This window comes from Echiichthys vipera (genome assembly GCF_963691815.1).
Source record: "Echiichthys vipera genome assembly, chromosome: 9".
Taxonomy (NCBI): Eukaryota; Metazoa; Chordata; class Actinopteri; order Perciformes; family Trachinidae; genus Echiichthys; species Echiichthys vipera.
Genome location: NC_139834.1, coordinates 17,894,447 through 17,910,736, shown reverse-complemented (window position 1 = coordinate 17,910,736; position 16,290 = coordinate 17,894,447). Strand labels below are relative to the sequence as shown.

The window sequence follows — 16,290 nt, the reverse complement described above, 5'->3', positions numbered from 1 at the left end:
TGTCTAAACAGGCTAGTGACACTGAAGGAGGTGTGTGTAAGCTCCCTGTTGTTGGTTACACAGACACACTCAGGACAAATAAAGCTTTTAAAAAAAATCTATTTTCATACAGGAGTGACGCAAAATATGCCAATATTCTAACTTGACTATCTGCTGCTAAACATCTGTGTTTGTCAGTGTTTCGGGGCAAATGTTAGCTTTGAATGAGGAATGAGTGTATACACACAGATACTCACTCGACTGCCACTCACTCTTTGCTTTTCATATGTCGAGGGGAAAGCTGGTCTTTGCTTTTCCGCTGTTGTTTTCCCCCTCTTTTAGTATTTAAAAGATAAAAACAACAAAAAAAAAAAAAATTTGTTTGTTTAGAGAAGCTTGCTCAGACAAATTCTAAACAATGCCTGAGTGGATAGGGGAGGGGGTGGGGGGGGGGGGGGGGGAAGGGTAGGGACTGTGTGTCACGGCCGGGGGTATGTGCACCTCTTTGTGGTGTGTGGGGTGCACAATGGGACTGATGGTATGTATATGCATCATGGGTTAACGACGGGACTTGGGTGGACTTGTACCACATATGGGGCCAATATAACTGTAACTGCATTATGAATCTACCACTGTTACTGGGTTTATGATTTATGACTGGAAAATAAAATATGTAGAACACTGTACAAAAAAGGGTCCCTTTCTTCATCATCAGTATAAAATCAATGCACCTGTGCATCTTCAAAATAAATAAGCAGCAAGTATTGAATAAGGATTCCTTTCAGTGTGAGTATAACAATCAATAGATTTTATTAGCACATTGTCGCAGGGGAACAAACGTGTGTACGGTGTGCGGTGGTCAGCGGGAGCCGGTGTTGAATTGATTAAAGTATTTCTTGCTGGGCTTGTTGGTGTACAGCTTCTTGTTCAGGTACTCCTGACTGGGGCACAAAGAGACACACACAAACACAAAGTGAGTAACTGTATATGTCATCACTTACACCCAAAATACATTTGCTGACTCGTGCTTGAATTGTGTGTGTGTGTGTGTGAGTGTGTCTGTGTGTATGAAGTGCTCACTATGCGTGCTGCTCTCTGGCCAGCTGCATGTTGTAATGATCCGTCTGAATCCTCTTCTGTCTCCTCAGCTCTTCTGCTCTCTTCTCCTCCTCCACTGCTTCCCTGGACAGCTTCAGAAGCTGGAGTTCCCAAGCTGCATCCTGATTCTTCTCAGCTTCATGTCGTCTCTAAAGATGGCAAAAAATAAAGGTCTAAAATGCTAAATCTGTTTGGAACTGTTATGTGGGATAATTGGTTAAAAAAAATTATCTTCTCATGTTTTCTTATTAAGGAGTGGTTCACAACATGGAGGTTAGGACATGACAAAAAAGTCTGGTGGATAAATCTGAGAGATTTTCAGACTTATTTCACAATTTCAGGCCTCTAAATAGTAGTATACGCATATTCTTACGAGGCAAAAAGGGTCACTGAATAAATAAACAACATTTTAAAACACAGGATACATTTTGTCACGCATCTGTTGTTTAATATTAAGGGGGTCACAAGTAAACAGGTGGGAACCACAAGGATTTTTGCAGACTAATGGAACTGAGGAGGGACTTGGAGCACAGCAAGATGTGACTTGATCCTTAATTGCTCCTAGTGCCCTGTGTATATTTGAGTTGCATTGATTCCCGTACCTGTTTCTCAAGACGCTGTTCTTCTCTCTCCCTGTGGATGGCTTTCAGCTGCTCAGGGTTCATCCCCTTCCACCTGTCTATCAACACCCGGGGTGGCCTTCCTCCTCCTGCCTCTCTGTCCGTTGCCTCTGAACACTCTGTCATCATGTCAGATGTCAGAGTGTACTGCATCTCCGCAAGATTCTCCCTTTCCTCTCTCCTGTGCTGCTCCTTCAGTTTCTCTGACCGCTCTGAAGCCTGTTGGGGACCAGGACATCACAGTAAGGCCATATCACTGATCCTGGGACAGTTGATTGAACCAGTGGTTAGCATAGCAGGAGCTTCACAAAACCCAACCTCTAATATGTGGTTACTTCTAACATAGAGTTGAGAGTCAGCCTTATGGTGAATGTCCTCCTGAGAGATCCACTCACTCACTTGTATTTGCTTGTGCACTGTGCATGTGAGTAGTTATTAGAGAAACCACATAATTGTCATGAAAATCACCACGACCTGAAGGATGCCTATATAATGATGCCTCCCAATGGAGGATTCAGCCGAGTGCGTTCAAGCAAATGAGGAGAGGGGGTGGGAGGTGGGCTAAATGAGTTTAAAAACAGACAGGGCCCATGCATACATCAAAGTAGTTTAACCATCCATGTTACTTGGTACCAACTGATACGATGGCCGCCTTCCTGCAGCAAGTGTGTGTACGCATCACTTAACATTTTAAATTAGCAATTTTAATTTCAAATTCCCACCACATCAAGGCTCAAAATCCTGGTGGAATTTGCTTTGAGCATCCACAATCAGCAGGTGGTGTGTGTGCATGCGTGTGTGTGTGTGTGTGTGTGTGTGCGTGCTCATCTGTGTTTGGACATGCGTGTACTGTACCAGAGCTTGATTGTAGTTGTCGAGTGCGATGCGGGCAGCTTTCTTACACTCCTCCTCTAGTGCACGTAGCTCAACCCCCCTAAGGTCTTGATGCACTGCCTCTCTGCTCACCACCATCTCTGTGACACACACACACACAAGTTGGAAATCTCCTACTGTGTGTTTTTCACACCTGCGTTAAGCCAATACACATTGAACATGGCTCTTCAACAACACACTTACACACATGTAGCGGCTCTCAGGGATGACATCCATCAATGCCACCTGGCAATAAGGGCTGTGCGTAGGAGTGTGTGATTGTTTGTGCAGGAAAGCATGAAGCATGTGTGTGATTTACAGAGGCTATAATGTACAGCATGTTAGCTTATCTGTGATTACGGTGTGTGTAGGCGCTTGTGTTTGTCTCTTTTCACCTCTGTGCTTGTCTCCCACGTGCCTTCTCTCATTGTCTTCCCTCTGTGCTCGCAGATCTCTGTCTGCCTTTTTCATTTGTTCTCTCCTCCTTTGCTCCTCTCCGATATCTTCTCCCTGTATATGGAACAAGAACACAGTGCTTAAGAGGGTCAACATGATTATTTCTATAAACTGCTGGATATTGTTCCCCTGACCTTTGATGCGCACCAAGCACCTACCTGAAAGATTTTCATACTGGCAGGCCCGAGCTCACCATCTGGAATAGTGAGCCTGAATGCCCCCTTCAGGCCACACTTGAGATCAGCATCGAGTGAGTCCTCTACACGCTGATGAGTGGACCAATACTGGGTCAGGTCAGCGTGCAAAGCTGCTTGCTTCTCTCTTTCATCAATGTCTTGCTGCAGCAGTGCTTCATCGTGATACTCTCTCAGCTTATCTGCAATGCAATGAAATTAAAGACACCTGTGATTAATGCAAGGTCATGGCCTAAGGCAATATTCTTACTGGGGACTTAGTATTAATAGTTGAATAATGGTTTAGTTCTGGCCTCTCCCTGGCTCTTATTATGCCCATAATTTACCAAAAGCTTTGTTCCGCTGTATCTCCATGTTTTGCTTATGTTTTTTCTCCTGGACCTGTTGGTTGAGTGCGTCAAGGTCGAGGCCCATCACACGGAGCCGGGTGTTGAAGATTCGGGCCTTGCGTGTTGTTTCAGCAGACCTTCGCCTCTCCACAGCCTTGGGCTGGTCTACAGGCAAATCCACTTTGTACATTTTTCTTAGTTTCAAATGAGCCTGGAGGGAAGAGCCATAGCATTACAACGCTGGATTATTGTAGCTGATGAATTGATGCATTTATCTTCAGCCAGATTTCATCCTATCATAACCTGACAACATCACACCAAACATGTTGTAGAGGTTTTATTGACTGTGGATGAAGGTTTCTCCAATTTTGTATTGTTTTAAAAGACAGACAGATCTAAAGCTGCACTTACCTGTGATGGTACAGATGTGACCGAATCATTTCAATTAATTTTTGTACTTAAGTTAAGTCGCAGGAACTACCTCACTGAATAAAGCCGTCTCCTTGGTCTGGTCCTGTTGTGTTTGGAATCCCCTTGGTAACCATGGTAACTCATGGTCATCTCAATGTGCAGGCTGCAGCTGTAGACTTTGTATTTTATTTTACATAAATTATCAAACTAAGTGGTGCAATTGTGCAAAAACATTAACGCTCTCTGAAATGAATGTATTATGTATGTTTTCTGTCTAACTATTTCAACGTAAGTGGTGTAGATTCACGGGCACATCCCTGAGCTCCATGCATAGACTGGTCCAAGCAGCATTTGTGGTCTCGCGATAAACTGCGAGGTTTCGTGTCTCGCGCGCTCGAGGGGTCTTCCTGTTGGATTGTAAAATGGCGCATTGTTGTCACAACTGCACCGCGTCTGTTTGATTGCGATCATGAAGCTATTTATATTGTTAAACTAAATATGCACTTCATAATGGGAGATGTGCATAGGCTGGCATAAGACTGAACGTAGAGGTTCATCCATTTGCGTGCATACGTCGTCTTTGACATAGCTTGTTCGGTAAACAGTGGTCGTTAGCATTAGCTAGCTAATATTCACTGCAGATTTTTTTTCCCCGAACAAGCGACACCAATATAACCAAGATGGGTTATTTGAAACTGATAGAGATAGAAAACTTCAAGTCGTACAAAGGAAGACAGATCATTGGACCTTTTCACAAGTTCACAGCAATCATCGGACCCAATGGATCTGGTATGTTATGATGTTAACTTGCGGTTAATGCAAATGGGTGCTAGCATTGGCTAACGGTAAACACTGCAGTACGCGTACAGTCCCCGCTGTCTTAACGTTAGAGATCACAACTTCTGGTTTATGCGTAGACTGTGTGACTAGCGGGGATAGCAGTTTGACTACCAAACGTTTCCGTTCTGCACTTTGCTTTAAGGCTTTTTTGTGTTATGATGTGACTGTCAACTCAAATTTTGTATGTCTGAATACCAATTTGGTGTGTAAGTTACATGATAAAACCTTGTTTTTTTTTTTCATTGTAAGCTTTTATTATTATCACGTTTTCTCCTACAATAGTTTAGTATAGTTTATTTTTGAACACACAGAGGTTGTATCTAGTATGACAGCGATAGGACACAATCTTGGATCTTCTTCTTAAAATAATAATAATAGTAATAACACTCTTAATTTATAAAGCACCTTTCAAAACAAAGTTATAAAGGGCTTTGCAAACACTGAAACATTAAAAACAGAGTAAAATGAAATAAAAACAGAAATAAGACTGAATAAAACAGGATGAAATGTCATATGAAACCAATAAAATCACAGAAAGGCAATTTTGAAAAAAGCGGGGTTTTAAAGGAGATTTAAATAACAACTAGATCTCTTGGGGCTTTCTAAGTAATCAATAAAATCTTAAAAATCGATTCTAAAAGCCATACAATAAATGTAAACATAGAGAGTAAGCTGAACAAAGAAGAACTGAACTGAAAAAATGCACATTATAATGGTCATGATGATAAACTTATATTGTACAAGTCTACCTAATTAACCCCTAACTCATATTTGTATATATTGTGTTTCCATATTAGATTTTTATAGGTTGCTAATAGTCTGAATGCTGTTGTTGTAGGAAAGTCCAACCTTATGGATGCAATCAGCTTCGTATTGGCAGAGAAGACCAGCAACCTGCGTGTGAAGACTCTGAAGGATCTAATCCATGGAGCACCCGTAGGGAAGCCAGCTGCCAACAGAGCCTTTGTTAGCATGGTGTACCAGGAGGATAACGGAGAGGAACGCTCCTTCACAAGGGTCATCATTGGTATGAACCGCCATTGACAATTATGTTGAAGTGTATGCTTCAGTTTCATTAATGCTTATATGTTTGGAATGAAAACATTGCTCTTTGCTTTGCATCATAAAAAAATGTGTACTGTTGCATCAGTGCTTCTATGAGCTCATATGTCCGAGTACAGTTGCACAACCAGAAGAATGCTACTGCCAGTACTGTTTCAAACCATTCACACAGAGACGTCACACTTGGCATTGCAGAACTTTACTTTTGTCAATACATTTTCTAAGCTAGTTAGGCAACATATTACACACTGCAAAAAATACATGTGTTTATTATCAAACGATTGTCTTTCATTGGACAGGTTTAATAATAGACCATTGGCGCCATTTTGAATGCGCTTATAAGCTAATGTATTAGATGTTATATCTCTTTTCATGTGCATCTTTCACGTACATCAGGGTCCTCCTCTGAATACCGCATCAACAACAAGGTGGTGGGCCTGCCTGACTACAGCGAAGAGCTGGAAAAACTTGGTATTCTGATCAAGGCCAGGAACTTTCTGGTTTTCCAGGTAAGACTGAAATCCTAAAATCTTTTGTAAAATACTTTTAGTCACAAACATGGTTTCACGTCGCTTCCAAGTCCATGTTTGCTATTGGACAATTGCTTCACAGTAATCTCAGTAGTGTTGAGACTTATTTGAAGTAGCATATTGCATGTATAAGATGAAGATTGCACAAATATTAATGGATTGTTGATGAGGAAAAGTATTTCTCATGATGAATATCCCTTGTAGCTGGTAGCTTTGTTTTATAAATTGCCAGTGCTTGTTGCGGTGTGCTGTGTAGCCATGCATGTGCCTTAGTGGTTGGCAGTATTGTTAAACGTAGTTCCCTGTTAATTTTCCCTCCAGGGAGCTGTGGAATCTATTGCCATGAAGAACCCCAAGGAGCGAACAGCGCTGTTTGAGGAAATCTCCCGTTCTGGAGAGCTGGCCCAGGAGTATGACCGCAGAAAGAAGGAAATGGTGAAAGCAGAGGAGGACACGCAGTTCAATTACCATCGTAAGAAGAACATTGCTGCTGAGCGCAAAGAAGCCAAGCAAGAGAAAGAGGAGGTAAGTTACTTAAATTACATCATTACAACAAGTGTCCTGCTTGTATTGGAAATTAAAATACTTCAAGTTTACAGCGTTAAGAGGTTAACCCAAAATTATCGCTGCATATTTTAGCCATTTTACTTGAAAATTAGATTTAAAACACATGTTATGTATCGCATCACACAGTCTGTCTGTATCTTCTCCCATTATTCTACCAGGCTGAACGTTACCAGCGTCTGAAAGACGAAGTGGCCAGGGCTAGTGTTCAGTTGCAGCTCTTCAAGCTCTACCACAATGAGACTGAGATTGAGAAGCTGAACAAAGAGCTGGGCCAGCGAAACAAGGAGATCGATAAGGACCGTAAGAAGATGGACCATGTAGAGGAAGAGCTGAAGGACAAGAAGAAGGAGCTGGGCAGGCTGATGAGGGAGCAGCAGACCATCGAGAAAGAAATCAAGTATGTAACAATGACCCACTGTATGACTAATGCCATTTAAAACCTACAGTTATGTTAATCACTTGACTCTGCCTGCAGAGAGAAAGACTCCGAGTTGAACCAGAAGAGGCCACAGTACATCAAGGCTAAAGAAAACACCTCACACAAGATCAAGAAGCTTGAGGCAGCGCGCAAGTCTTTGCAAAATGCCCAGAAAATGTACAAGAAACGCAAGGGGGACATGGATGAGCTTGATAAAGAGATGAAGGCGGTGGAGCTGGCCAAGCAAGAGTTTGAGGAGCGCATGGAGGAGGAGGCGCAGAGCCAGGGCCAGGACCTCACCCTGGAGGAAAATCAGGTCTGATATGTTAGTGTTGTACACATATAAGGGCCCCTTGATTCATTCAACTTTTTTCTGCTTTATACAAAAATAAAATATGCTAATATGAGTTTTTGGTGTTAAATAATTGTTATAATATAATAATATCAAATCAATCCCCCCCAGGTCAAGCAGTACCATCGTCTGAAGGAGGAGGCCAGTAAACGTGCTGCCACCTTGGCACAGGAGCTGGAGAAGTTCAACCGTGACCAGAAGGCTGACCAGGACCGCCTTGACTTGGAGGAGAGGAAGAAAGTGGAGACAGAGGTAAATAGCATGAGGATGGCAGCTTTGCGTGTGCCAGACTAAATCGGTTTTAACTGATTTGAATGCACATAACCATATATTTTGTTCTTTCTCTCCAGGCTAAAATTAAACAGAAGATCCGTGAAATTGAGGAAAACCAGAAACGTATTGAGAAATTAGAGGATTACATTACCACCAGCAGGTATGCTGCTCTCATTTTTCGTAGTGTTTGAACATTGCTAGGTGCCCTTACTCATTTCCTAGGTTTTGCCATTATACTCCTTCATTCACTCTTTTGTCAACTCTCAGGCAGTCACTGGATGAGCAGAAGCGCATGGAGGAGGAGCTGACTGAGGAGGTGGAGATGGCCAAGAGGAGAATCGATGAGATCAACACGGAGCTTAACCAGGTGCTTAATACACACACAGGCAAAGAAAGGGGAATGATTTCAAATGGTGTCATCTTAGCTGCGATAATGTTAGGGTGTTGTTATTTGTAGTTCACATTGCCTCCTGCAGCTCCAGCTATTTGCCGCAGGGTCGTGCAGTGGTAGTACCCGTTGTGTGACATCCTGTTGTGTTCTTCAACCCCCTAATGTAACACAAGTAGACTTTATGTTTCAAAATTATTGTTGTCCGTCAGATCTTTTCATGATCTTGACATTTCCAACCGCACTTAAAGGCAGCTTAATTTCATGGAGAAAGAAAAGAGACAGAGTGACTGTGCTGGAGCTTGTTGGACAATCAGCTGAAACAATCTTACACAAATCCCGGGCAGTTAGGTGCATTTGTTAAGATTTTTACCCTTGTAGTTTAAAAAAAATATGTTCTTGTGGCAGCAATAGAGGCAGGGATGTTTACTGACTGTACAGGATTCTCACACCACCTCAAAACGGACCGACAAAGTCTGATTGCCACTTACATGATTGGCCAGCGTGGCGTTAAGTTGAATCCCTCGCATCTTTTTGCCACAGGCCGCTGCTTTTTTAAATCACCACTCCCCTACAGCCTCATAGGCCGCAGCCTTAACACATTGCCCTCTTTTAAAATGAACGGGAGGACTTGCATTTTTGTTTAGACTGTCTGATGGTGTCCAAATGCCCATTTAGGGACCATTATCTAGAAGACCGTAAGCTCATGATTGCATGTCTTACCTTGTTACAGCAACAGCGTCCTTAAACAAGACTTCAAGCTAACCTGTGCCCTGGCAGTGAGCAGGAGAAAACTACATTTCTCCATATTATTCAATAGATGTTCCTCACTGCATATTTCCCCATACCAGGGAAAAGCACAAATGTCACCAATAAAATAAATAATTGCTAGGTGTGTCGCGGGGCCTGTCACTGACATGCTGACATTCCTGTTGATAATGTTATTAGTTATACCTGTATTTGACAAGTAAAAATGTCAGCTGTGAAATTGTCTCTAATGAATCCCATTTTTTTTTTTAACTTTTGCTGTAGGTAATGGAGCAGCTGGGAGATGCCAGAATCGACAGGCAGGAGAACAGTCGCCAGCAGCGCAAGGCTGAGATCATGGAGAGTATCAAAAGACTCTACCCTGGCTCTGTGGTAAGGCAACTGTGACAGCATTCAGCACAATCAATCATTTTATTACTTGCAAGATTACATCAGTTTTGCTTCCCGACTAAATATAATGAAAGTGTTAAATAAACTCAGATTAGTAAAAATAGGCTACTCTTCTCTTTTTGCAGTATGGTCGTCTAATCGACCTGTGCCAGCCCACACAGAAGAAGTATCAGATTGCTGTGACCAAAGTGTTGGGCAAGAACATGGATGCCATCATTGTTGACTCAGAGAAGACTGGCAGAGATTGTATTCAATACATCAAGGAGCAGAGAGGAGAGCCTGAGACCTTCCTTCCACTCGACTATCTCGAAGTGAGCGCTCGATAACACAGATGATGGCTCTACTCAAGAGTCTTTGGGGTGGTTTGAGAATACGGTACCAAAGTGGCAATCTTGAATGAAAACATTCAATTTCAACAAATTTAAGAAAGTGGAGGTTAAAGGTCTAATCCCAGTGGAACTACTCTTGTCAAATGAGAAAAAAAACAATAACATTGAATTTGCCTTAAAGCATTTTTTTTTATCTCTCTGACACACAACATCCACCTAATTTGTATTGTTCATTTCAAAGCTACCAATTGAATACCATTAATTTGGATGTATAGTTTATAAGCTCAGTTTTCTTTTACAGCCAGCTCTTTTAGGTTATTTATTTCCCACAAAATTCCAACTTTTAAATGTGCTTTGCCCCTCGTCTTTTCAAAGGTGAAACCAACAGATGAGAAACTGAGAGAACTGCGAGGAGCCAAACTGGTGATTGATGTGATTCGTTATGAGCCTCCTCACATCAAGAAAGCTCTCCAGTATGCATGTGGCAATGCCCTGGTCTGTGAGAACGTAGAGGATGCACGAAGGATCGCTTTCGGAGGGCCGTACAGACACAAGGTATTTGATTCAATTCAGGTCACTTACAGAGACATAGATTATCAACTTTTTTTTGTGTCACGACGATGGAATTATTGGAAAGCTAGCATGCTCGCCTGATGATTTGGTCAATATGAATTTTGTCCATTCCTCCACCCAACCTCTCCTTGTCTCCCTGTGTCCAGACGGTAGCCCTGGACGGTACTCTGTTCCAGAAGTCTGGAGTCATCTCTGGAGGAGCCAGCGACCTGAAGGCCAAAGCCAGACGCTGGGATGAGAAGGCAGTGGACAAACTCAAGGAGAAGAAAGAAAAACTCACTGAAGAGCTCAAGGTAACTTTGATTATTATTGGTCATCTCTGTCAGTTAGTTATCAGGATATCTGGAAAAGCTTTTTAATCAAAATGTTTGTTGGAATGCAGTTGACACCCTCCAGATAAATGTGAATTGTTTTTGTATGTACGTATAGTCACTGACTACAATTTGATTGAATTAAATGAACCTTTGATTAAATTAACCTTTATTTATACTGGAGAGATCATTGAAGAGCGACCGTCATTTACAACGTTATTGAGTCAATTACAAAGAAAAAGAAAATAGCAACAAATGGATATAGAGAAGAGGGAGTACCATTATAAAAATATACATTTGCATATTTTTATAATCAAAAAACAATAAAATGGGGAATAAAATACAGTTATGTAAAACAAGGGGGGTTGGAGGTTTACGATCAAATTTATAATGGTATAGGTGAATTGATTTGAATGAAATGCTGTATTTTGTTTGTATGTGCACTAAAATCATAAGCAGTTTTTCCTAGTCTAGACCTAGCTCATGGAACATCTACGGATTGCAGTTATGGGCACAGCGGTTAATTTGCTGTTAATCTGTTGCGTGGGTGTGTGGCTTCATAAAAAATAACATTCGGATTAACAGCGGATGGGTTGGGGGTGGGTGTAATAATACGTTATTAAGTATAAATATTAATAACATTCTATAAATAAAGCAGAGCTGCTGTTTACTGCTGCAGCAGACAACTGATCATTTCAAGCAAGTGTGTCGTGTACCGCCTGTGTATCGTCTGTAATACAATTCTGCACCGTGCGATAGACTGAGTAAATTCACAACACTTTACAAGTAATATTTTTCTTTGTAGGAGCAAATGAAAGCCAAGAGAAAGGAGGCAGAGCTACGTCAGGTGCAGTCTCAGGCCCACGGTCTGCAGATGAGACTCAAGTACTCCCAGAGTGATCTGGAACAGACGAAAACCCGTCACCTCTCCCTCAACATGCAGGTACAGCCAGGTTAAACCTCAGTATCTTCCTCTTTCTGTTAGTTATTGCTACTGTGATTATTGCATCAAAACATGTTTTATTCATGTCATGCAGGAGAAGTCTAAGTTAGAGAGTGAATTGGCAAACTTTGGCCCTCGCATCAACGACATCAAGAGGATCATCCAGTCCCGTGAGAGGGAGATCACAGACCTGCGAGACCGCATGAACCTGGTGAGACAGACGCAAAGCAAGGTCCACTTAGAAGCCCGCCTATGAATATGTAGCCTTGCAGTAATATCAGTATGCATGTTTTTGTTTTCCAGGTGGAGGATGAGGTGTTTATTGAATTCTGTAAGGAGATTGGAGTCAGGAACATCAGAGAGTTTGAGGAGGAGAAGGTGAAGAGGCAGAATGAGATTGCAAAGAAGCGGTGGGTTTAGTAATGAATCAGTGTCAATTCTTTCCACATTGTTAGTTAACCTGTTGCAGGTTTCCTATGTTGTCTAACCTGACACGCAACATTTTGCTTCAGTCTCGAGTTTGAGACCCAGAAAACCCGCCTGGGAATCCAGGTAGACTATGAGAAGAATCAGCTGAAGGAAGACCAGGAGAAAGTCATGATGTGGGAGCAGACGGTCAAGAAGGACGAGGCAGAAATAGAGCGACTAAAAAAGGTCAAAACATGACATGAACGATGGAAACTTTTTTTAATAATATATTTTGTCATCAAGTTAATTCTCATTTGTGTGTCTTTTTGTCGTTTTCCTGCAGGAGGAGCACAGACACATGAAGATCATTGATGAGACAATGGCCCAACTTCAGGACCTGAAGAACCAGCACCTCACCAAGAAATCTGAAGTCAATGATAAGAACCATGACATGGAGGAGATCCGTAAAAAACTGGGTGGCGCAAACAAGTCAGTGGCTGCAAGCGCACATAAACATTCATATTTTTAAATTAATTTAATATAAATACATAATATATATATATGACCCTTTGAGTCATGCTACAAATGATGTGTGTATCTTCCAGGGAGTTGACTCAGCTCCAGAAGGAGGTCACAGCCATTGAGACCAAACTGGAGCAGAAGCGCAGCGACCGTCACAACTTGCTGCAAGCCTGCAAAATGCAGGACATCAGGTTACCTCTTCATTCTGGGACAATGGATGATATCAGCCAGGGAGAGGTACACACAAACAAACTTATACCGGAGCTAATGTTTATACCACTGGGAGTGAAACAGAAAATGACATCCTACTTTGGTTTTTCCGACTCCAGGGAAGCTCCCAGAATGAGGAGTCCAGCAGCCAGAGGACATCCAGCAGTGTTCTTGCTAAAGAGGCTCTTATAGAGATCGACTACGGCATCCTGTCTGAAGACCTTAAGGTAGCTAGTCCACAAAACACCAATGCCTTACATGTAAACAGTGGCGTCAGCTCCCTGGATTCGTGTTACTTAGTTTTCTAGGTGACTTTTTCGATATCCATTTGCCTCAAATACTGCTAAAATGCTGTTATCTGTACCAATGAGTATGGTAGTCCATGTAAAGCAGTTTATTTATGTTCCTTCTCTGCTCTGACTGATGAACTCTATTGCATTCATTCTCCATATGTATTTGTTCATATTTTATAAAAAACTTTTAACATGAGCCAGTCTATACAACAATGATGGTAATCATATCCGACCATACAGGCTTAGTTGTATACAGCTGTTAAATAAAAGTGGTAACACACTGATATCAGATCAGTCAGAACATCTTTAATGTTCTCTACATAGTTACAAAGTTCTTAATGATATACAAAAGAGGAGAAAGAGCCATTTTTAGCAAAGATGTAGGTAGGTACTCCTATTTAATCCTTTGACGTCTTACAGGATACACTGTCAGAGGAAGAGATCAAGGCGGAGACGAACACGCTGCAGCAGCGTCTGAACGAGCAGCAGAGTATCCTTCAGAGGATCAGCGCACCCAACATGAAGGCCATGGAGAAGCTTGAGAGTGTCAGGGACAAGTTCCAAGAGACCAGTGACGGTAAGATGGGAGGATAATGCTGGAATTAAATGAGAGAGAGAAAGTGATGCAGGTTAACGGTACATTTCTGGAGCTCTTAATACTGTTATCCCTATGTGATGTCATAGTTTTGGGTCTGTCTTTCTCTCAGAGTTCGAAGCTGCTCGAAAGAGAGCCAAGAAGGCCAAGCAAGCCTTCGAGCAGATCAAGAAGGAAAGGTTTGATCGTTTCAATAACTGCTTTGAGTCCGTGGCCACAAACATCGATGAGATCTACAAGGCCCTTTCACGAAACAGCAGTGCCCAGGTATGCCTCAATTGTTATTATTGGCCTCCATAAATTCAATGCTTGGCATGGCAGTAAAACATGTAACAGTCACAGTACATGTACTCAAGCTTTTAATTTGGTAAATTATGTATTGTTAAGCAGAAACCTTTTACAATGAGTGCCCCTCTTCTGTAGGCTTTCCTGGGCCCAGAAAACCCAGAGGAGCCCTACCTGGATGGCATCAACTATAACTGTGTGGCTCCAGGAAAGAGATTCAGACCCATGGACAACCTGTCTGGAGGAGAGAAGACTGTTGCTGCCCTAGCTCTGCTCTTTGCCATCCACAGGTGAAACAAAGTTTGAGAAAGCTGATGATAATGTCTGCACTGGTGGAATATCATTAACAACCTCTCTCTTGCTCGTCTCTAGCTACAAACCTGCCCCCTTCTTTGTCCTGGATGAGATTGATGCAGCTCTGGACAACACTAACATTGGCAAGGTCTGTAAACATTTTCTTTTTTTTAAATTAATGCTGCTTATCACATTGAAAACAAAGCATAACTCATACTTTCCCTCTGTACCCAAGGTGGCCAATTATATCAAAGACCAGTCGGTACAGAACTTCCAGGCCATCGTCATTTCTCTGAAGGAGGAATTCTACACAAAGGCAGACTCACTCATCGGTGTTTATCCAGAGGTGTGTTGCTCAATATTGAATATTGTCAACATTGCTTTTTTCCCCAAGAAATGAAGCCATTACTGTTTTAGATAGGCTATCCTATGACTTATTTTAGCATTTTTTGGAGATATGTTTTTTCAACATTTTTTTTGCCTTATTTTTGGCTTTTATCGTACAATACATATGTTAAAATGTCTTGTAATTACTTGGCAACATAATTGCATACATTGTCAAAATGTAACATACGTGTTAAAATTAGGAGTTTAATACCATTTTTTGGACATAAACATTTAACAATTGGTATTCAGATGTTTAATATTGACCGAAAAATCCTCCAAGAAGTCTGGAAAATTTGACTCTGAAACAGTATGGAATTTGGAAAAAGTTTCTGTTCTGTGAGACTCACAGAATAATAATAAGAGCCTGATCTGTTGTGGAATAAATAACACAATGAACACATCTGCTGTACACATGATTATTAACTGTCTTTCTTTCCCATCCACTCACAGCAAGGAGATTGTGTCATCAGCAAAGTGCTTACGTTTGACCTCTCCCAGTATCCTGATGCCAACCCAAATCCAAATGAATAGAACGAGCACCCCCAGCACAGGCATTTTGGCAAGTTGGACGTTCATTTGCTACTCTCTGGATTGCTAATGTATTCTGTAGTCACAGATCATGTATTCATTAGGTCCCTCATGTTATTTCCTATTGTTTTTTTATGTTTATGTATTTTTTGGATATTTTAGAGTAGTCAATTAGTGAGGTTTTGTTTTTAGTTGAGGGGGGGTTGTTCTTTATAGACTGCAACAACCAGGATGTATGTACATTTATAAGATCCCACCCTTTTATCGGTTTGGCCATACAAGAATGATGATACTAATCCATGAAATATAATTAGAATCAAGTAAAGATGATGGAATCAAACCTTTTTAACAGACTGTAGAATTTGTATCACCTGGTAAAGTTTTTGTTCTCTGAGCTTTTATACCGTTTACGGCCCTCTTTTCAATGGTGTGCTTTATAGCCTTTGCCTGTCATCTGTCGTGTGTGCTAAAAGATGTCTTTTCATTTTCATGTGCTACCTTTTTTTTTTAAAAACAAAACAAAACAAAACAAAAAGAGCTTAATCGGGGAAACTGTTGTTACAGTATGGTGGATACATTCCTGTGTGTGATAGCTAAAGAAAACCCCTATTGAGCTGCAACTGGCAGTGTTATGAGATCATCAGGTAATTATGTCAAAGGAAATGTGTGCTGAGGTTATACGTATGAATAACGGCAGTCTCTTTATATTTCTTGAGTGATATTCTGAATCAGCTTTAAGAAAATGTCAAAATGTGAGACGATCCTGACAGGTTTGTTTTCTTGATTGCTTTGCCTCAATAAATAAAATTTGAATTATTTAAGCTCCTTTGTTTTGTTTACTTTGTAATGAAAGAATGTAACGGGTGCCGCTTTATGTGTATTTTCTTCCCTTTACTTGAACTTGTGGTTCAGAATGCATCTTGCTGCATTTGTTTCCATTCCATAAGGGGGAGTATGTGCTCTGCTAGGCAAATCTATTTTTAGAGGTTCTCAGTTTTCACACTTTGCTGGGGGCAGCGTCAAATCATGCATGTATCTTTTCATCATGGCTCTTTCCGCACTAG

General features: G+C 41.3%; 2 protein-coding genes across 2 annotated transcripts; one reads left to right on the top strand and one right to left on the bottom strand.

Annotated features, from left to right (window-relative positions):
- Positions 1 to 838: 838 nt before the first annotated feature.
- On the bottom strand, positions 839 to 3,739 carry ribc1 (RIB43A domain with coiled-coils 1; the record flags this gene model as incomplete). The annotated part of the gene is made up of 7 exons (XM_083920751.1): positions 839 to 920; positions 1,060 to 1,226; positions 1,680 to 1,916; positions 2,553 to 2,671; positions 2,966 to 3,080; positions 3,185 to 3,402; positions 3,547 to 3,739. The coding sequence occupies 7 exons, from the start codon at positions 3,737 to 3,739 to the stop codon at positions 839 to 841; spliced, it is 1,131 nt and encodes a 376-aa protein (XP_083776877.1).
- Positions 3,740 to 4,382: 643 nt separating this feature from the next.
- On the top strand, positions 4,383 to 15,732 carry LOC310951242 (structural maintenance of chromosomes protein 1A). Its single transcript, XM_083919374.1, has 26 exons — positions 4,383 to 4,749; positions 5,639 to 5,827; positions 6,259 to 6,371; positions 6,714 to 6,917; positions 7,118 to 7,356; positions 7,435 to 7,693; positions 7,841 to 7,981; positions 8,080 to 8,162; positions 8,270 to 8,369; positions 9,423 to 9,530; positions 9,674 to 9,859; positions 10,253 to 10,432; positions 10,597 to 10,743; positions 11,567 to 11,704; positions 11,799 to 11,915; positions 12,008 to 12,114; positions 12,217 to 12,358; positions 12,456 to 12,601; positions 12,718 to 12,871; positions 12,964 to 13,071; positions 13,558 to 13,714; positions 13,845 to 13,999; positions 14,156 to 14,307; positions 14,390 to 14,459; positions 14,547 to 14,657; positions 15,149 to 15,732. The coding sequence occupies exons 1-26, from the start codon at positions 4,641 to 4,643 to the stop codon at positions 15,227 to 15,229; spliced, it is 3,696 nt and encodes a 1,231-aa protein (XP_083775500.1). The 5' UTR covers positions 4,383 to 4,640; the 3' UTR covers positions 15,230 to 15,732.
- Positions 15,733 to 16,290: the final 558 nt, after the last annotated feature.

Bases quoted from the DNA above. Each gene is read 5' to 3' on its own strand.
- LOC310951242 (XM_083919374.1), top strand. From the start codon at position 4,641: ATGGGTTATTTGAAACTGATAGAGATAGAAAACTTCAAGTCGTACAAA. The intron at 12,115-12,216 runs GTGGGTTTAGTA...ATTTTGCTTCAG, and splicing joins AATGAGATTGCAAAGAAGCG to TCTCGAGTTTGAGACCCAGA. The intron at 14,658-15,148 runs GTGTGTTGCTCA...ATCCACTCACAG, and splicing joins TCATCGGTGTTTATCCAGAG to CAAGGAGATTGTGTCATCAG.